The sequence below is a fragment of the Lichenostomus cassidix genome, chromosome 2, assembly GCF_008360975.1.
Source record: "Lichenostomus cassidix isolate B80296 chromosome 2, HeHo_3.0, whole genome shotgun sequence".
NCBI classification, from domain to species: Eukaryota; Metazoa; Chordata; class Aves; order Passeriformes; family Meliphagidae; genus Lichenostomus; species Lichenostomus cassidix.
In genome coordinates, this window is record NC_139482.1 from 46,851,785 (window position 1) to 46,873,596 (window position 21,812).

Genomic DNA, 21,812 nt, shown 5'->3' on the forward strand with positions numbered 1-21,812 from the left:
CTTCACCAAAACTGGTTGTGGTGGGCTGCTGTGGCTCTCAGGGCATGAACAAACCATGTTAAAGCCAGTTCAGGCACACGGATAATATACAGCCAGGATTTTGGCGCAGAATGAGGTTACTCTGTCTCAGGGAAAGGCTAGCTATGCTGCAGACCAGGGGCCGTGGCCTTGGGCTGAGGCAGACCTAGTAAGCAGATCTAACGTGTCCAAAAGCATTCCATGGGGCGTTTCAGTTTGTTGAGCACTCTCGCAATTGCTTGAGATATTATTAAAAAAAAAAAGGAAAGTAAAAAATGCAGACTTTACTCAGATGTATAAAAGCATAGTGCCTACAAGAGCACAAAAAAGCCAGTGGAGACGACTGATGAGGCTTTTATGAGGTCTGAAAACACACTTATACCCCGCCAGCTGCAGAGAGGCGAGCCCAGGAACTTCTGGGACAGTGATGCCGCAGGAAGCGTCTGAGCACCTGAGACCTCGGTGTCCCTTCACCTGGGGACGGAAAAAGCCTGCCCTCAGCGTCCAGGCGACAGCACCGGGGACGTTCTCGGTCCGCCGGCAAGGAGGAGGTCCCCGCTGCTGGCCGCGGCCCGTGACCCGTGCGGAGGGATCCCGCGGTGTCGCTCCCGCCCAGCCCGGCCGGTCCCCGCGCTGCCCGGGCGGGGGCGGGCGCGGCGCGGGTGACGCCCGGGGGGCGGTGGCGATGGCGGCGGCCCCGCCTCGCCCGGCCGAGGGGCGGGGGCTCCCGCAGAGCTACTACTACCGCCGGCGGGGCGCGGGGCAGCGGCAGCGCCGAGCGCCGGGGGCCGGAGCGGGGCCGGAGAGAGGCCGGGCGGGCAGCGGCTGCGGAGGCTCCTCCTGCGCCGGGGGAGCGGCGGTGCCCGAGGAGGAGGGCGGCAGGAGGAGGAGGACGAAAGGCGCGGAGGCCACTCGGCGGGGCGCAGGGTTCCGCTGACCGAGGGCGTGCGGCCGCGCGGGGTCTGTCCGCAGGTGCCCCGCCGCCCCCGCTCCGCCGCCGGCCTCCCGCGAGGTCCATGAGTCGCGGGTGGGCAGCCCCGGCAGCGCCCCGCGCCCGCTCCCCCGGCTCCCGCAGCGGCCCGTGGCGGCGGTGAGATGGGGGGCAGCCTGGGCTGCCACCGCTCCATCCCCCGCGACCCGGCCGACCTGTGCCACAGCCGCAAGTTCAGCGCGGCGTGCAACTTCAGCAACATCCTCGTCAACCAGGAGAGGCTCAACATCAACACGGCCACGGAGGAGGAGCTGATGACCCTGCCCGGGGTCACCCGGGTGGTGGCCCAGAACATCGTGGAGTACCGCGAGTACATCGGCGGCTTCAAGAAAGTGGAGGACCTGGCGCTGGTGAGCGGCGTGGGGGCGGCCAAGCTGGAGCAGGTGAAGTTCGAGATCTGCGTGAGCAGCAAGGGCAGCTCGGCGCAGCACTCGCCCAGCTCCCTGCGCAAGGATCTGGCCTCTGAGCACCACCTGTCTGCCACCAAGATCAACATCAATACCGCCACCCCGGCGCAGCTCATGAGCATCCGTGGCATCACCGAGAAGATTGCCAACAGCATCGTGGACTACCGTAAAGAGCACGGGCCCTTCAAAAGTATCGAGGACCTGGTGAGGATGGACTGCATCAATTCCTCCTTTCTGGACAAAATCAGGCACCAGATTTTTGCGGAGCGCTCCAGGCCCCCTTCGACAAACACCAATGGTGGCCTCAACTTCATGGCCAAGCCTCACCCCAGCCCCACCTCTCTAAGCCTCCAGAGCGAGGACTTGGACTTTCCTCCTGGGGGTCCAACCCAGATCATATCCACTCGTCCCTCTGTGGAGATGTTTGGGGGCGTGAGGGATGGCAGACCTGTCCTGAGAGTGGCTACCTGGAACCTGCAAAGCTGCTCCATCGAGAAGGCCAACAACCCAGGCGTGCGGGAGGTCGTGTGCATGACGCTGCTGGAGAACAGGTAAGAGGCAGCACCTGACCTGCAGGCCCAGCTCCATGCAGGATTGTAGCCTCATTCGTTTGAGGTTTGGGCACTGTAGAGTCTTGTTGTGATCCTAGTGGGACTCACACCTTCCCGGGATTACTAAATGTTTCCCACTTCTTGCATGAAACCGTGTGTGAGTCATAACTCTGGGGCTGTAGTGACAGTCCCTCGATAAAGCTGCTACAATCCTTGATATGCAGTGCACCTCCTGAGGAGGTGTGTATCTGTGCAGGCAACACTGGGCTGTTACAGTCGGTCACTTCAGGCCTGTTAATGGTTGGTCAAGGATTGTTTCTCTGTGAAGAGCCTTTTGAACAAGTCATGAAGAGCTGCCTTTCCTGCCAGGAGCTGGGGGGCAGTAGCAGGGGAAGGGCTGTGTAACAGGCATGGAATGCCACAGCTCGTCCCGCGAGGGTGACACAGCTTGTTAATGAGTGGTCACAGGGTATCTGCTGAGCTGGAGGGACTGCTCATCCTTGGGGGTGCAGGACGTGGAGCACCTGCCTGGGGAGGCTGTGCTGTCCTTGTGCCAGGCCTTGTGCCCCGACTGCACTGAGCTTGTGGGCATGGAGCAAGGTCACTTGGTGGTGTGGCCAAAGGGATGGTACTTCAGGTATTAATAAAAAGCTGAGAGTTTGGGGTTTTTTTGGTCTATAATTGGGCAAGAGTGCTGGGGATGTCTGTCTTACTAAACTTTCTGCTTGACACAGAAATGTAAGAATGCAATAAGGATTTTGAAATAACTCCAGCCCTTTCCTTTTCATGTGTCAAATCTGTCTCAGCTGACCTAGCATTTACTTTACAACGTTGGTATAGTAACTTTTCGCTCTGGCTGCCATTCAAACTTCCAGCAGGAAATGAATAGGGGCAGGGGACTCTTGGGCTTCTGCAAAAGGGATGTTGTGGGGAGGGGAAGTGCTGATGAACTGTTATCTCTGTCCTTTTTCAATAATATGCTGAATAACAGCTCTGATCGGTGCGGTTGCAGAGGTCAGGCATGCAAGCAGGATGGTGGCAGTGATAGGAAATCCTGTGCTGCAGTACAGTATTTGTGGACTGCACAAATTTGTGGACTGCACAGGGATGCCTCTGCTGTGCACTGCTTGGGAGCCTGATGCTCCTGCATAGGAAACATCTGTCATCTTGCAGCCACCACTGTTTGATACCCAAAATGAAGATGATAGACCAGCAGGGTTATTGGGATGCTACGCTTATAACTTCAGCCTAACATCTGTCAGTTTTCTGCTTCACTGGTTCAGGTATCCTGTGCTTCCTTCTTTGTCTCCACTTTCTTTTTTCTTTTTATTTTTTTTCTTTTGGTAAGCAGCTGGTTGGCTGGAATGGAGCTACTGGGGAAAGAAACTCAGATTATCACTAGTCTCAGAATTATTCTAGTAATCCAGTTTTGGAGGAAAAGTGACTTTGATTTATTTTTATTTACATTTTTTATATATATTTATGAGAGATTTTTAGGGACCTCATCCAGCAAAGTGTTAATAGTCTGTCACTTCTGCGTTTTCAGCATTTTGGGGGAAAAAGCTCCAAACAAGACAGCCCACCTGTTCCAAAAGCCAGGCAGAGGTAGTGGCATATAAAATAAAACAGCCTTAGCCCTAGCTGGCCACTGTATATGCAGAGTGCGGCCCGAGCAGTTTGTTTTATTTTTGCCCTTAGACTGCAAGGTGCTTCGTTTCTGTCCAGCTTCGCCAACAGGCACTCAGTTGTGCTGGGTGCTGTGAAAGGTCTCCCAGATACTTTGAAGTTTCAAAGGAGCCTGATGGAAGTACTTGTTTTTGTTCTGTTTTATTGCACATATCTGTGTCATCAATCACACAGGGAGAGTACGACGCAATTGTTTTCTGTACTTGATCCAGTTTGTGATAACGTGAGAAGCTGGAAAGAAATGAGAGCAATGTGCATCCACAGACAAGCCTGCACAACTTTCCTGGGAAAATAAACGTGGGAACAGAAAAAAGGAACACTATGCAGGAAAAAAATATATGTTGGGAAAAGTCATACTCAGCAACTCAGGGAGGAATTTCCTCCTGCTTGTGTGAACATTGCTAGGGTCAGTGGAGTTTTGCAGCTGTAAAACATCCTCAGCTGAGGCCAGAAACTCCCTTCATTCTGCTTGTGAGCTCCGTGATCTCTCTCCCAGCTCTGGTCGTGTACCCTGGGGACAGATAAAATGCTTTGCAAACTAATCTTTGCCCAGGTAAATCAACTTCAGTAGATAGTCAGCTGGAGAAATTCACCTCTTGCTTCTCCAAGCAAGAATGTACCACTTCTGAGGGCTCACCAGCACTTCAGCCTCTCAAAATCTGTAGGATGTGTTTTCAAGGTGCCACGTGTTGCTCAAGTCTCCAGCTATGACCCAAGCTGGAGGTGGATCTGAAGGCTGTTTGGCCTGACAGGAAGTGCTCTCACAAGTTGTTCTAATGGGCACCTGCTTGCTGATGCACTTTGTGCACAGCTGCCCTTATGTACAGGAGTAAGTGTGCTCCTTCCTGCTGGTCCCTTATACTCAGGGGTGGTCTCAAGCAGTCCAGGATGCTCTCAGGAGCTGGAGTACTGTCTTGCTGTAGTTCTTGAGAGTTCAAGGAGCTGCCTCACCTAGCTTTTTGAGTCCAGAAATAAAACACAGCAAATCAAGAAGGCTAGTGAAACTGTGTAAAGAGCAGTAAAGAATCTTAATTTGATGTAGTGGGGACTCTTATGCCAGTTAAAAGGCTGCTTTGGGGTTTGCTGTTTTTTTTTAAATCTTTTTTTTTTTTTGTATGAGCCATTCCCAGCAAGGAGCTTTAAAACCCCTTGGGCTTTTTCTTTCAGGTGTTAACAACAGGGAAAAGTACCGCTCATTTCCAGGTGAGGCTAGAAGACTAAGGGTTTCCTGTCTTCCAGCCCTTTGCATTGAGGGAACAGCTGTGCAGGAAGGAAAGAGGACCAGACCTTCATTCAAACCAAACAAAAAGCAAGAAAATGTCACATTGTAACCTGCTGATGGGAGGAGAGAAAAAAAACTAATTCAAAATCTTCACGCTTGTTCCCAGAAGTGCTAAATTTCTGAAGAGCAGTGAAGGGAATGTACACTAAATCAGTAAGCATGACTACTACTGCTAGGCTATTTTGAAATTCATTGCTGCAGTACAAAAATAATGAAATACAGCAAGGTCCTCACCCTCTTTTCTCATATTACAAGGATCTATGTTTATCACAGTGTTTTGAAGTGAAGGAGTGAGGTGTTTTCATTCAGAGGACTAGAGGGTAATTTTAGAAGAGCTTAACGTGATGAACGAGGAGGCAAGCATGACACATAATTGGATTGAAGTATCAAGTCTGGGGTGAATTTGCCCAAACCTGCAATGTTTCTTGCAGGTGTTGTTCAGTAAATCTGGGATTTATTAACAGAGAGTCAGAGTTGGCCTGTCTCTGGGGATGCAGGTCATCCCCTTCATCTGACCTCCATGTCCACCCCATTCTCGGGGATGAAGGAATCAGCTGCTTCACTGAAACTGCTCACTGAAAAAAGGAAAATGTAGGGTAAGAGCAGCATGATCAAAAAGGCAAGTTCAGGTCAAAGGCAAGAAGTGTTTTTGTGGAAGATTAGCCCCACTGGGGATGTTTCCTCTGTCTCAGGTTGGTGGAAGTACCCCAGAACTGTCCTGTACCCCATGTCCATAGGGCAGAGTCACTCTTGCCATTCCTCATCCATACCTGCCTCAGGCCTTTCCCTCCTTGCCATAAACTGAGCTTGTGGCTTCTGTGACACCCTGTGACCACTTTCTCCACTTTCTGTGAGGTGTCAGGGTGCTAGCTGGGTGACACTGACCGACACACAGGGCACCATGAAGCTGCAAATTCTAGTTTGACTGTGTGCTTGAAAGTCTGCAAGTAGCCAAGGGCAGTGACCCATTGTACACCTTCCCCAGCATGGTTTTTAGTGGAGGTTTTCCAGCTGGTTTTCATGGTGCTTTATAATACTGAGCAGTAACTTTGTGAAGACCTCAACTACTTTTTCTTTTTCTTTCTTGTAAGCACACTTTGCAGTTGAGTGAATGAAAATTGATAGAGGGTTTGAATGCCAGAACTTGCACTCTATCTAAAGGAGGGGGACTGTGTGTCAGGACAGGGGTGGGTCCCAAGGAACACAGAGCCCAGCTCTGTTTCCTTTCAGATGTCAAGCAGTTCAAGCTCGTGTTTCATTCTGCTGCTTTCTTTGGTCAGCTTCTTGGTGTGGTTATATCTTCTAGATGCAAAAGGTATAAATGATAAAGCTTTAACACCTGTTGCAAAGACTGCAGAACCACAGAAAAGTCCAGGTTAAAAGTGACCTCAGAATGTCATCTGACCCAACCTGTCCTGGGAAGGAGAGCCTGGATGCAATTATCTATCACTATGTCCAGTCACACTTTGAAAACCTCTAGCAGTGTGGCTCTTCTGCAACCCTGGGAGGTTGTTCCAGTGATTGACTCTTTTCACTATAAAAATTATTACTTGCATGCCTGTGGAGTAACAAATACAAATACCAATATAGCATTTGTACATAGCACTGCTTGTGTTTTTTTATGGCATCGACCGTAATCCTTAGGAACATGTCAGTCCTTCTTTCTTCCCTTTCTTCCTTGTAACTGTTAGCTGTTTTCAGTGCAGTTAGACAGAAGCATAGAGGTCTCTCAGGCAAGAAATTAATCACAGTGTCTGTGTCTGAGACTTAAATCAGTGTTCCAGCCAGGGGAACAGTAGGTAAATCTCAGCCTGAGATTGCTTCCTGGGAGGCAGTGGGGGGACAGGCAATCCCTGGGTAACCCTTGCTGTGTCACCACACTTGAAAGCTCCTCTTCTTAGCCTTACCCAGGTCACCTTAAGCACATCCTCTCATCACCTAAATAAAAAGAGAAGTTTCTGACCCACCCTCTGAAGCAGTCTCTTCCTATTAAGACATGAGGAAAACTTGCTCCTAAACTCTTGTTCAGGTCCCTGCATTAGGTGCTGGAGGCAAGAGAATCACTTTCCCATTGTTCCCCTACACTAAATAACAGGATGGGGCTTTTACTTTCTGCTCTATTCTCTTAGTCTGGGCTGAGAGGTGGGGTTATTACAAGGATCAGTCCTTTGCTACTGGGGGTTGTTACTGTGCTTGGGAAGGGGTATGGTGCGGTACCTTGCCTGTAGGCTTGTAGCCATATTTCCCATCGAGACAATGGGAAAAGATAGCACTCCCATGGAACAGACATCATATTAATTTATGGTAGTAGTAGTGATGGTTGTACTTGCATGCTTCAGAGGCTCAGCTTGTATTTGTTGTTTCCACACTGTTGCTGAAGATCTCAGTGGTCGGGCAAAGCCCTGAGGTGCATCTGTTTTATATCTCTTTCTTTGTAAAGCTACTTGGTTTCCCCTCTATTGGGTTAGGCTGGAGCCTTGCCAAGAATAATTCCCCTGCAAGGAAGGATCAGGAAGGAGGGCCTGGCTCGAGTAACCTGACCATGCTAATAAGTCTTAAATGGCAAAAGAACAAATACACCCTCTTCTCCTTATGTAATAGAGAGGAAATCCTGCCTCCTGCAACTTCAGAGAAAACTTGAGAAAAAAGGAATTGTTAGATGATATCATCTGTGTGATCCCTTCACAAAGGGATTTTAATGAGCAGTAGAAAAAATGATGCATGTAAAGCCACCATTAATTTGCACTTTCTGATACCTCAGGGGACAAAAAAATGGGGTGACAGAAGAGCTGTTGTTGTGGGGGTTGGCTTTTTTGTTGGGTTTTTTTGGCCTCCACCTTCATGAGACCAACAGTATTTTACTTACTGGAGACTAGTGGGAGCCTTGAACTGCCTTCTGCATACCATCTGGCACAGGAAAGCAGCAGGTCAGACCCTGAATGATGCAGTTTTTCAGTGAAATGAAACTCGACTGATTTACTCCTGTTCAGGACTTGGCCCATTCCTTTGTGTAAAATCACATGAAGGCTACCAAGCTTGATGCTAAAGAGCGCTGCCATGTCCCTGGGGGTTAGGGCTCCTCTGAGGTACTGCTCCCATCTTGGATAGGGGTTTCAGCCCCTTTCAGGACTGCTGCTGGGGAAACAGGTGACGTCAGCTTCAAAGTAATAAAATAATTCCATTTCCAAACTGCTGTTCCATATGGATGCAATATTGAGCCCCTCTAAAAGGGCACTGCCTGCTCCTCCTACAAGAGGTGGGTGGCATGTTCAAGATACTTTGCAGCTCCTGGGTCTTTGCAGAAGAGATCAAAAGCAGTGGGTGGACTTGCAGCAAGACCATGAAGGGTGTTCACCACCCCTGTGGCCAGACTCTTGGAGGTGGCAGCTGGAGCCATGTGCTCTGCAGGAGATCTCACAGGTGAATGCACTGAGCTGTTTGATCCTGCCTGGTGTCTGTTGCCACAGCCCCCACAGCTTTACTCCGTCAGACATGACATGGAATCTAGGACAGACCCTTGAAATTACCCCTGTGTGGCTGTCCCAGGGATTTTTGTGGTTTAATGGAGGTCTGGGCATTGTTTTAACTTTGCACAACTGCAGTTTCAGTGTATTTCCTGAACATTCGAGAGCTGTATCTAACCAGTCATTTTTATGCTTTAAAGCTGAGAATGTGGCTGGAAAAATAGTATGGTTAAAGGCTGGTTTATCCGTATAAAATAAACATTATTTTTCTCCTTTTTAAAATAATAACCATGCCCTGCCACTGTTACTTGTGCCGTAAAGCTTGACTAAAATGAAAGAGATTAGTGGGGAAAGAGTTGGTTCATGTATTACTTTTCCTCTCAATAGGTCTAATTTATACATCTGGCAGCACTTAATGGCCACATAGTTTCAATTCATGTCTGCTTGACTGTTCTGCACATGTATTTTGTCTCACTGAATTTGTGTTGCAGATCGCAGGTATTTTGGTAAACCAGAGCTGCCAGCTTATTCCTGCAGATCCTGCAGGGTTTGCTGTATTCCATGTGGCAAAGATTAAATGGGTTGGCTGAGTTATGGTAATAAATTGGTGAATTATTAAGTGATGTTGTACTGCCTGTTCCTGAATCACAAGCAGAGGCCATAAGGCTGTAACCTCATCCTACTTGACTTTTCAGAAAGCTTGTCCCACATGACTGTAGGAGACAGACTAGGTACCTACACATAGGGCTTTGTCTTCTGAACAGAAATTGTGATTTTTCTGCGGTTCGGGAACTTGCGGTACAGCTGCAGGAAGGGTGGTTTTCTAGCTCTGTCTTTGAAAAGAGCAATAGGATCATTCCCACTTCTTACTGGGAAAGAAGAACCAAGGGACTACTAAGTTTCTGATGAGGTGCAAGCAGAAACTTGGTCAGTTGCTGTTAACCAGAGGAAAACGCTGTCTCTGTAACCAAGTGCTCGTCTAGCTCACTGTGAGCATGGGTCTCCAGCAGTGTTAAATGGGGACATTTAGGAGACAATCCGTTTTTTTACAAATTTGGCTGCAGCCTTGTCGTGGTTTGACGCTGGCCAAACACCGGGCACCCACGACAGCCACTCACTCACTCTCCCTGCCACAGCTGGGCAGAGAAAAAAGTTTAACAAAGGGTTCATGAGTTGAGATAAGCACTGGGAGGAAACACTCCAAGGGCAAAACAGGCTCAACTTAGAGGTACAAAGTGAATTTATTGCTAACAAAGTCAGAGGAGAATAATGAGAAGCAAAATAAGTGCCCTCCCTCCTTCCCACCAACACTGCAGGGAGACAGGTCGTGGGGGTTTTGGTCAGTTCGTCACCAAGACCTTCTTCCATTGCTCAGGGAGAGGAGTCCTTCCCCTGCTGTGCCATGGGGTCCCTCTCACAGGAGACAGTTCTCCATGACCTTCTCCAACGTGGGTCCAGTCTCACGAGCAGTAGTTCTTCCAAAACTGCTGCAATGTGAGTCCCTCCCACGGGCAGACAGTCCTCCCAAAAGTGCTGCGGCATGGGTCCCTCATCCGTGGGGTGCAGTATTCCAAGCACAGGCTGCTCCAGCCTGGAAGCAGGAGCCCCTTCTCTCCACCGGGTCTCTCACTGGATCACAGCCTCCTCCAGGCATCCACCCCCTCTGGCATGGGCACCTCCCTGTAGGCTGCAGGTGGATCTCTGCATCCCCTATGAACCCCATGGGCTGCAGGGGCACAGCTGCTTCACCATGGTCATCACCATGGCCTGCAGAGGGAACTCGGCTCCTGTGCCTGGAGCACCTACTCCCATTCCTTCTCCACTGATCTAGGCATCTCCAGGTTGTTTCCCTCAGATGTTCTCACCTCCTCCCCTTCTCCTGCTAGGTTAAAACTGTGTCCCTCTTTGTTTTGATTTTCTTCTTAAATATGTTATCACAGAGGTGTTACTAACATCTCTAATTGGCCCAGGCTTGGCCAGCGACATGTCCATCTTCAGAGCCATCAGAGATTGTCTCTGCTGGACATGGTGGAAGCTTCTAGCAGCTTCTCACAGAAGCCACCTCTGTGGCCCCCCTGCTACCAAAAACCAGGCCATGCAAAACCAACACAATCCTTCTTGATGGAGTTGAGCTTTGGTGTGTTTCCTATAGCTGCATTGTTAGGAGGACCCTGCTTCTTACCCTGCTTCTTTAGTCTCTAATTAATGCTTCTCTGGGAGTCTTGCCCAAATCATGATTTCAAGATTTGGCTGGGTGAGCAAAGAAGAGGTGATAGGTCATGGATTACAGTGTGAATGTAACTTATTTTTAAGTCACATTGTTCTTCATTGTGATGCAAGTGTAAGCTGACAGATGGAAGCACAGTGTCCTTACTGAAATAATTACAATATGCTGCAGTAATTTCTCAACACTATTATATGGTGCGGTGATGGAGACAGGAACCGTGGCACATTAATAATAACAGTGCTTAAAAATAGGAACTCAGTAGCTTCTTCACTTCCAGATTTTTTTTTGTTATTTTACAGAAGTACTGTGCTTTGTTTCAATAATAGCTGGCGATCCCCACTGATTTATCAGAGGATAAAAGTGCATGATGGCTTTGCTGAGGGGAGGGTGAGACCTGCCAGAGACCTCCTTTCTCATGTTGATCCTCTCTCTCATTTTGGGCCTGGGTGCTTCACAATGGATTCCAAAACGCCTTGTAAGGTGCTGAGAGTGGGGTTGGCATCATATCAACGGTAGGTAAATATGAAGGGAATATGTAGCTGTGGTAAAAAGGATATTTTCTGTCAATAAACTGTTTCATCTCACCCCTGGCATATCTAGCATATTCATGTCCAGATAAGACCATGTGGCATTTTCCAATGGCATGAGTGTTTTAAACTGCTCAGTCACCATCGGGGAGGCTTGGTGCTGCTGACCTCCTTTCCATCCCTGCTGCTGGGGGTTTGTGCAGGAAGGAGTCTGGTGACGGCGCCAAGCTGTTATTTTCAGTGCCTGTGGTAAAATTATTAGAGGCCAGTGAGTAACAGAAATAAGTTTACCCTGCATGTGCCCCATGTGCATGCATGTTCCAGAAGTTCAACTGTGTATAAAAATATAATTTAAAAAACAGTTCCTAAGGAAAAATACATTTGGGGTTACATTGTCATGTGTGCTAAGGATGGCTGGGAGCTCTGTGGTTACTCAATGCACTGTGTGTGCAGTGGAATCAATGCAGCTTGCTTGTGCAGAGCGGGTTGGAGTCCCTCTGACTGAGGCCATCTGGAAGGGAGCCTCATGGCCATGCCGGCTGTCTGCCTGTCTGTCCTGTCCCTGTGTCTGTCATGGAGCTGGGGGGAGAGCACAGTAATGCCCTTCTGCTTTTTGTGGTGAGCATCCCAATGGGCAAGGCTACACCTGGGAGCAGTTCTCACTGTAAGCTTATGGATATGGATAAAGAGGAGGAGCTGGGAAATTTCCTCTTCCTTCTGCATGGCTACTTTTTGCCCTGTTTTTATAGGTGTTTCAGGTAACGTGCTCAAACTCCTGTGCAAATTTAGCTACAACAGCTGTCCAAGCCATTCACAGCCGAACGGGCTTTTAATGGGTTACTGAACAGCTAATTGATCAGCTCTGCTTTGGCTGCGCGAGGCAGTGGCAGCTTTCCTGCCCTAAATCCCTTGTGCTTGCTGCACGCCAGTCCTGCAGAGCTGCTGTTCCCTCTGCTTCACACGGCAGGGCGAATAAAGAGGCTGTTGCTTCTGCCTTCAGACTTATCCTTTGACTCCTTGATATTTATAGCTCCATGTGCTCCTGTGCTTCCGTGTGGGTCCGTGGGTCACAGCCCTGCGGGTGTGGAGGCGCAGGCGCTCGGCTGCTGAGGGCTCGCTCCAGGCTCACTTGAGGTAATTGCCGGTCAGTGCCCATCCTCTCTTGCTCAGGCTTGGCTGGAGTAAAGTGTAGCCACCTTTCTGCCAAACTGGAAGAAGTGTGCTGTTGGATACACACTGGATGTTAACTTAGAAACCTTATATTTGGTTTCTTTATTTATTCTATTTAAACAAATAAGACCCAAGTGTGGTTCCGTCTCAGTGCCACTGAATTGCAGGGTGTCGTGTCAAAAGCAGGTCTTAATTTGGTGTTGAAAAATGAACCGTAAGGCAAGCTTTTCTTTCATACATGCTAGGCAAGTTCTACAGGCTTACTGTCAAACCTACTGCCTGTAGAATGTAAAATTACTACCTTGCTCCTCCTTTTTCTCCTTCTAAGCAGGCAGAAATATGGAATAGTGTGAACCTCTGCCAGGGAGCATAGCCTTAGCTGGGAACAACACATATGACTTGTTTTAAAACAGTCTGCTTTTCTAATAGGGCAGGAAATTTCCAGTGGTAATCCCATTTTAAGATAGCATAGACAGATATTGCTCTTCCACTGGAGGCAATGATGGAATCCTTATCCCTTTCCATAAGGATTGCCTTAGGGAAATCTTTGAGTTGTTCCCCTCTTGTGACATGTGGGGCTGATGGTGATGAGGCACATACCAGCATTGCGATACATGGGAGAGGAAGTACGCTGTGTCTGCAAGAGAGTCTGCCCCCATATACAAAACACCAGAGCTGCCACTGAATTAAGAGCTAAAATAAATGTTATCATCAAGAAAATGCTGCAGTGGTACCTGACTACCCTTTGCAACATTTATTCTGACCAGCCCAGGTTTTTCTATTATTTTGGCAGCAATGACAGTGCAATTTTTGGCTATCTATCTGTCTATATCTTCCTGCTAGTCCTTTGTACAGCTCTATCCCTTATCTCTAGCTGTGTTTACAGTCCCCTTTCATATCAGTGGAGACTACCAGCACTGCCCACTGCCCTCTGTGCTGGCCACTCTCCCAAAAACCTGGCATTGAGCAATGAACAGCATGTGACCGGGGTGAGGGCAAAGGGGTTGGTACTGCTGGCAGATAGCACAGAGGTACTTCCAAAATATCCCACAGTGATCTCTTGGTGAAGGTTACCTACTGGTTACTAAAAAACCCCCACAATGCCTTGTTTTCATTGCTTCTGAGTTCTCTAGTGCAAAGCAGCACTGCAGAAAGGGAAGCCATGGCTTAAAGGATGAGATAAAATTTCAGTCATCAGCTCATGGATATAGATATAGATAGATATTTAAATAATTTCCACTCAGGGCTGTTGTCAGTAAAAGTTCTGAAAGCATTGCTGCTGGATGGAAGCGGTGCAGAAGCCACCTCCAAGCAGGTGGTGTTTCCCATTTCTATTTTAAACTCAGAGCATTTGGACTTGGCTGTGGTTTGACTTGCCTCTCTATCCATTTTTGCCTTTTTTTTTTCTTTTTTTTTCCTCATGTGTGCAGCAGATTTTTTGAGGAGCTCTATGCAAGGATGATGATGATCTATATTGCCCAGCTGTGCACTGAAATTTGTCAAAAAGAAACTGAAAGTAAGAAACTGGGCACATATCTGTATGTTGGTTGTTCATAGGTTGAAAGGAAATTGCCTCATAAACTTGCTTCTGTCTTTGAACTTATTTTTGAAGCTTGCTCTTGCAACGTGAACATGACCCCCTTCCATGTCCTCTTTCCACCCCTACTGAATCTAAAGCCCTTTCACTGGTTTCACTTGGCTTTTAAATTGTCTTGCCACATCTTGAGCACTTCCAGTTATCTCAAGTTCTTCTTGATCAAGCCTTTCACACCATGAGGGTTGAATGATATCATCTCTCACCTACAAGGCTGAGGACTTCAGTTTTCTTGGATCATCTGTGATACTTCCCCCAAATCATTCTAATGCCATCTTCTTGCTCCAAGATGTGCTGCAGCATTTCTTTCTCTACTGAGGCCTCTTGCCAGGCAGTTTGAAAATCAGTACCTTTTGATATATCAAGTTTCAGGCAAAACCTGCTTGAAAACTACAGCCTTGCCTTTTATGTCAGGGGGTGTTAGGAATTCTTGCAATTAGAGGAGGCTCTTGTACCATTGCTTTAAAGGAAGAAAGTATTTATGTTTTCTATTTCTGTTCCTCAGAGGTACTAAAAGCTCTGCAGAAAAAAAACTTGTTAACTTCCTGATGTGTTGGACATGGAATTATTTTTAACTTCCTAGAGCAGTTGTTTTAAAGGAGTTTGTATGTACCTTAGGCAGTTGGCAGGGTGAGTGCTCAGTATTTTTTTCCTATCTGATTATGCTGTGCGGGTGCATGCTGCACTGACAGTTTACGGTTCCTCTTCCATATGCATCTTATCTTCCTGAAGATAGTGTCTGGAGATGTCAGCTCTGTGAGGAGAGGCTGGTGAATTTATATCAGAAGAATCTTTTTGTCTAGCAGCTCTTCAGCACAGCACGCTGTTCAGAATATCTCTTAAAAATAGAAAGTACTGGAGGAATATCAGCTTTGTCATGGCAGTGCCGTTTGTCATCAGTGCTGACTTGATTTGACTAATCCCTGGTATTAGTAGGAGAAAGCCTGAGTTGCCCACGCAAGGTTCCCTGTGCCCCAGTTTTTGGAGTGCTTAGTGGTATGTTTTGGAGGATTATTTTGGAGTCTACAGCCAGACCAGCACTAAGTGTGTGTATTCTCTTAACTCCTACCTAAGGGTGCTTTTCACAAGAAATGTAACTATGATAGTCTAAAAACTTCAGTTCTTCTGGAGATGAGATTTCCTTGTATACTATTTATCTGCTGCAAGCCAATTTCATGTTTTAGGGGAGCAAGAGTTGTACAACAGCATGAATCCACCATCCAGAAAAAGCACAGAGATTGTTGCTTCCATTTTTATTATTCCCTGTGCTAGGCTCAAGTTTCACCTCCCACTCCTACTCCTCAAAACTGGGATGTTCTTGGAAATACTGTCAAATCTAAAAGCTGTTGAATTCAATTCCTGTCAAATTGATGGTTAAATTTTGGACAGTTTGATTATCCCTTGCTTTCATCCTCCTGAAATCTTCATCCAGTTGAACACTTCCGCATGTTTCCCAGTCACCCTATTTTTACATCCTGTTTTCCATACTGGCATTTTACCTTATGGGTGCAATGAATGGCAAGATATATTTTAGTACTGTGTTATTGTCTTTAGGTATTAAATTACTGGTTTGATTGTTTTTATAGATTGTTCTTACGGCACAAATTTAGGAGGCAGTCATGCTAACAAAGTCTGTGTGAGGTACACCTCTTCAAATAATCTGGAATGCTTTCCATGGAGCAATGATTACTTCATGCTCAGAATAATCAAGAATCAGGAGTGGGATAAATGTTGTAAAAAGTTTATAAGTTCTTCTTCATGGACTTTGTAGACCTTCAGGTTGTAAACACCATTGAGAAGAATCACTGGTGCTCTCTTTTTGTTGCTTTATGTCCACTATTGAAGCAAATTAAATTGTCCCCTGGGTTCAGCATTGAAAGATCTTACTCCTGCTCCCTGGGGGTGTCTGCACTGACACCTTCACTGTTTCTCCACTGGTTTTGGGGTGTTATCACATATTCAAGCTTGAGAAGATCAGTGGCAAATTGGAGGCATGCATAGCATGGCTGGCAAGGGCACTCGGGAGAACCTATGGGGAACATCTTCGTGGGCATCCACATGATCCTGCTTCATGCCCTGCATGTAGTTTGTTAAGAGCTTGTTTGCCTTGGAGCTTGTTGCAAAACATGCAAGTCATATCAAAAGCTGCACGAGACATAATTTTACACCACTATGTGCATCCCATCAAGGCACATGGGGATGTGCTTTTTCTCCTCCTGTCATGTCTTTCCAAGATGCATTTACACCTCAGCTCCAATATTTGGAGAGCTCTGGGTCTGGACAAGCAGACTTTCTCATTCCCACAGAAGTCTGGTGTTTCTAAGACTGTTTTGTGCTAAAGCTGCTGACCTAAATAAGGTTAAGGATTTGGGCTACACAATTAGCACGCAATGCCAAGAAAGAAAAAGCTAAGCTCCAGCCACCATTCCCCGCTTGGCCAGGGCTGGTCTGCATGTGGGGCTCTGTAGCCCTCTTGCATCCTTATGCTGTAAAGGCCATTCTTATGTCCAGACGTCTCCAAGCCTGGCACGCAGGGATCCTCTGTGACTGGGAAGCTTTCAAAACTCCTTCCTGCATGTCATTGTGCAGCTAGAAGCTGGGATTGCTTCCAGCTCACTGAAGACACTCCGACATTGTTCCCTCCTAATCCCCTCCTTCTCAGAGAGTATGTCTTTTCGGAAGGCTAGCATGTTCCCTTGTTGGCTTTCCACGCGGGAACACAAGCGGCAGTTCATGGGAATAACGTAACCCTGAATTAGCGATGAGCCAAGGCGGAGGGCGGCTGCATGGTGTGATGGTGGGATGAGCCTTTGGCTCTGTGGTGTGTTAGTGAGGATGCCTGGCTAGCCAGGCTGGCTTGTGGCTGTGCTCCATTTGTCTGCTTGCTCTCCTGCCAACAAGAAGCACAAACTTTCAGTGCTGGTGGGGCTCGGTTTCAGCAGGGAGAAACGCCGTACCCCCAGCCCCCCTCTTGCAGTTGCTCGGAGGATGATTTGCAACTGGTTTGCTGTTTCTTTTTGAGTGCTGGTAGCCTGGGGAAATAAAAGCAGGTTAATGGGACAGGGAGGAGGGTGCTTTCTACTGAACTGGCTTTTTTTCTTCCCAAACCCGGATACAAGGAGAGAGAGAGAGAGAACAAGGTAATGAATATATAGATATATTCAGATGTCTTTACAAGGACATCTTGTAGTGCAGGAATTTGACCTTGTAGGTTTGGATTGCATCATTTATAAGATGGTGGCCTCGAGGTCAACCCACCTGATACCTGAAGGTGCTGCTGCAGAAGACTTTGCACAGCTCTCAAGGCATGTGCAAGCCCAAGGACAAGGAGGAAGTAAGGATGTAGAGGAAATGTATTCCAGCTAAGTTATATCACCTTTTCCTGCTTTCTAGCAGGTCTGGAGCTCAGGTGAAGTTAGAACTTCTCCTGGTACATCTGGCTGTGTTGCTGTTTGCTTTGCTGTCCCTTCTGATGTTATTAGCTGTGTGTATTTGAAGTGTTAGAAGAGATATTTCAGGGAAGCTGGGATTGAATTAAAGCTGTGATCTGGGGCACACAGACACGTGCTAGAGGAGCTCATACACACAGATTGATAGTTTTTTTCAGGGTCTCTTCTAATGATGAGAAAGTGAGAACATTTATAACCATGAGCACCAGCTGGCATGACTGGGATCCCTAAATCAATGGTGTATAGATGTTGGAGCCTCCTTTGCAGCATCAGGCTCTAACTTTCAAGTTTTGCCTTTTCTGAACATTCAAAAATGGTGAAGATAGTTCCTAAAAAAAAACAGCAGGATTAGAGCTACACTTAGAGCTACTTCGAACTACACTTAAAAATTTTGCAGAGCTGTTGTGATCTGTAATCTTGCACCTTTGGCTTTCATCCCTCAGAGCCATGTCCTGTAGAAAAGGCTGTGTTCCTGGGAGATAGGACAGCTAAAGTGGGAGGTGGGTAGGATGCTCCACAGCCATATCTCACAATGATATGCATGATCTTAGATTGGAGATTAGGAAAAATTTCTTTGCCGAGAGGGTTGCCAAGTACTGGAGTAGGCTGCCAAGGGAAGTGGTTGACTTGCCAGCCCTGGAGGTATTTAAAAGATGTGTAGATGTTGTGCTTAGGGACATGGTTTAGTGGTGGGCTTGGAGGTGTTAATGGTTGGAGCTGGTGATCTTAGAGGTCTTTTCTAACCTAAATATTTCTGTCTTTCTATGGTTTGCCACTGTCTGCTATGAGCTTTGGGTCATGTCCTGGTGTGACTTAAAGGGCACAGCAGTCGGAGACACATTGCTGCACCTCCTCCAGCTAACCCACATCCCTTTCACTTCTCACATCCTGTAGACACGATGGGTATTTCCCTTCTTGAAAGAGGGCTTTAAAGCTTTATTATGTTTTGGGATAGGGGAGAGAGGAAATCAAAAACCCAGCATGCTAGCTCTGCAGAGGAAATCAGATGGTTTGCCTGCCTTGTGAGAATGAAGCGGTTTGTGGCAATGTTGACTAATGCATGTTTTCCTGCTGGGGAGGGAGGGCAGATTGATCCCAAGAAAGTGTTGGCTCACTTCATGGTGTTACCAAACTCCCTTTGCATGCTGTCTTTGTGTCTGTGCACACAGAAGTTGCCCCTGCTTGCTCATCAGAACAGGTTGTCTCTCTGTTTCTGGCTCTTTTGCTGTGTGTCAGGGCAATGGGCATTTGTTTGGGTGCTTTATGACTCTGCAGAAGCTCCACCATGTATGTACAGGGGTAATGGCTTCTAACAAGGCTGGAAAAATGCTGAGTTGTCTTTGACTTTCATAGGGTAGAAACTGGTATCCAGTAACCTGGGTTTCCTTGCATAGACAGATTGACTGCTTGCTGCCAGTGAGTGCCCACTCCTCCTGCATGGTGAGCAGGCTTCAGCTGGTGGGAGGTTTTGTAGTGATCCAGGCTCTGGGAAGAGAGCACACCACCATCCATCCCTTTTCATGAAGGGAGGAGCATTACTGCTGAAGATCTGTTCCAGTGATAGCTCAGCCTCTTTTTCTGTCCATGCTGACTACTAAATTGGGTAATTTTTTTGTCTGAACTATTTGTGCTTTTCTCTGAAGAGGAGAAGGGCAATCTGAAATTCTCCTTTCTGCTCCCTTCTTCTTCCCTACTTTTCTGGGAAAGCTGTCCTTAGCATTTTTTTCTGTGCTTATGTCATGAGATATGTTACATATGTTGTCATCTCCTCCTGATGCTCTCCTAAAAGAGGAAGGCACGTCTGCAGCCTCTGTTGCCTTTCTTTCCCAAGGGTACTGCTTCTTTCTTCATCCTCCTGTATCACTACATGATCATCTGTACATCTGGCACTGTCCAAGTGGGCACCCAGTCTTGCCATCATTGTCCTGCTGAGTATCCTGTGGACTCAGTAAGAGGTTAGGTATGACCTACAGTGTCACCCAGAGGCCTGTCCTACCCCTTTGCTCCGTTAGGACTCACTTTTTCTTTCCTCATCCTCCTATCCCTAAGGAGGGTGCTGCTTCACAGTGGCCTTATTGAGATGCCAAAATTGCCATCTTGCACTCAGCTTTTTTATTCACTGAAATGACCGAATGCTGCCATACCTGCTTTCTTCTCATCATCTGTGACATGTTCAGTCTTTTCCTGAATATTGGGGTTTCAGGCACTGGGGGAGCAGCTGTGATTTTCCTTAAAGGATTATCATTTGTTTAATATTTTATTGATTAAGCTAGTGAAGTTGGTGAGCATCTAAGGGACCACAGGCAGTTCAGCTATAGATTAAGATTCAGGAAGCCCCAGGTGCCTGATAGGCATTGTGCATGAGAGGAGCTAGCCTGATGGGGGGACTGTGCCTTCCAAGATGCTGTTCCATGGACTCCCCTTCTTCAGGAGAGCATGTGGAGGCATTCTTTCTCACTGGAATCTCACTGGAATCCTGGCCACCTGGACTGCAAACCAAAATCAGTCCCACTGAAGTGGTTAATGTATCTGAAAGCTTCAGTACCCTTAACGTGTGCTGCACAGCTGCAAAAAACTGCAATGCTTAGCCAAGGTTTATGGAAAGGTGAATTGGTCAATGGCTTCTGCCTCCAAACTCCTTCTCCTTTCTGAGCCTTTAGTCACGGAGCAATAAAGAGGAAAAGAAATGAAATCACCTTTTTGATGCTGTGCAGGTATGCTAGAGTTATGCCCTGTTATAGGTTCAGTAAACTCTATTAACCTCTCTTACACTGGTAGGACTTGCATAACATCAGGAACTTCTTTCCCTTACAGTAGTACAGAGGCTGTGTGGTGTGTGTGCTATTTTTCTCTTTTCTCTTTAAAGCAAAAAAGACATGTTGTTTTTGCTTAACCAAGGGAGATAAGAGAACTTCCTCTTATTCAATCCTGTGGCAACACAATCCCATATACTGTCCGACTGAATTTAAGCACGCAAAGATGTTTGCCTTTAGCAATTTTTATTTTTACTAGTGAGAGAGAGTGAGAGTCAGTATTTCTCCTCTTTCAGTGTGAATCCTAGTAACCCCTAGCATGTCTGGCTGGATCCCTGCCTGTGCAGGGTTACTTCAGTTCAGGGAATGCACACTGCTGCTGCTCATGGCAGGCTGCATCCACTCACAGGAAAAGCGCTTTAAATCTTTGCCCTACACATGCTGTGTAGCACAAATAAGAAGATGCTGAGAATCATGTGTTTAACAAAATCTGCTTTCCATGCTCTTTGAAGGGCTTTAAAAAGATTTTTTTTTTAATCCCCAACAAGCTCACAGTCTTTTAAAATTAGAAGGATTTGGGATTTTGCTTTTAAATTTACCTGTACCTTGTCTAAAGAAAAACCTTTGGTGACAGAGCTGACACAGCAGAATCGTGTTGATTGTCCACTATTATGCATATGGTAAAGCAGATATGACAAGTCCTCCTTTCTTTAGACCTTAATTTTTTTTTTTTTTTCTAAGTGGATACTAGCAGGCTGGTTAAGTAGAATTTCTCCATAGATGCAGTCCCCTGCAATTTATGTAATAGTCATTGCTACAACTTTCTATAGTAACTGGTTACATATCTGCATGCTGGCTGTGCACTGCAGCAGTTGTGACAGTTTGCAGGCATCAATGTTTATTGAGAGCTTTAAAATGAAATTGATGATCCTTTCTATCCAGCCTTTGTGATTTCTTGGGTGCTCAGCTTTTGGTTTGAATTTTTGTTTATTTTGGCTTGTTTTTTAAATAGCATATGACCATTTAAGATTAAGCTGCAGCTGTTCAGTGTTTGGGGATTTATTTGATGCCCTTTGAGAAAGAGGCAGCCTAGGACTTCTGCTGCTTAACAGGGTCTTGCTGAGAAGAGGGCTCTGACACTTCCTGTTGCTGTCCTGTGCTTCTAAACTAGCACTTGTCATCCACCAGGTTTTTCCTCTGCCTACACCTTCATAATTAATCCTCCACAAACCAGTGTTTGCAATTTTTAGTCAAAATTATAGCTATGAGCTATTAGACTAAATGGGGGGGGAGGAGGGGAGAGGGGTACTACAAAAATCAGAGGAATGATCCAAATAGTGAAGAGTAAATGCTGAAGTAATGAAGAATGCGTTAATGCTCTCCTAAGTCAGAAGTAGGAGCACTGTGCACTACATAATTAGCACTTATATTATGTGTATGCTTTCCTGCACTGGTAAATGTCTACATGAGGAACTGAAAAGTGAGGTGGTCTAAGTGGAGTAGGCTATGGCTGGGAATTGTAGCCACTCCAGGTCTGTCCCACCTCCGTCTCTGCCACGATGCTGGATAAGTGCTGTCACTTCTCTGCACCTCTGCACTCAGGCGTATTATGATCGCTGAAGAAGAAGCACGTGTTCCTGAGATCTCCCGCTAGTTGCTTGTTACTCTTTCTCAGCACCCAGAGCTGATCCAG

At 46.8% G+C, this 21,812-nt stretch overlaps 1 protein-coding gene across 1 annotated transcript in view; it reads left to right on the forward strand.

The window, feature by feature from the left end:
* The first annotated feature begins 755 nt into the window (after positions 1-755).
* The window catches only part of EEPD1 (endonuclease/exonuclease/phosphatase family domain containing 1), a 63,804-nt gene continuing 42,747 nt past the window's right edge, over positions 756-21,812 (forward strand). Inside the window, exon 1 of the mRNA XM_085051410.1 lies at positions 756-1,967. Coding sequence (XP_084907536.1) covers positions 1,114-1,967 — 854 coding nt within the window. The 5' untranslated portion in view covers positions 756-1,113. The remainder of the gene's footprint in view (positions 1,968-21,812) is intronic.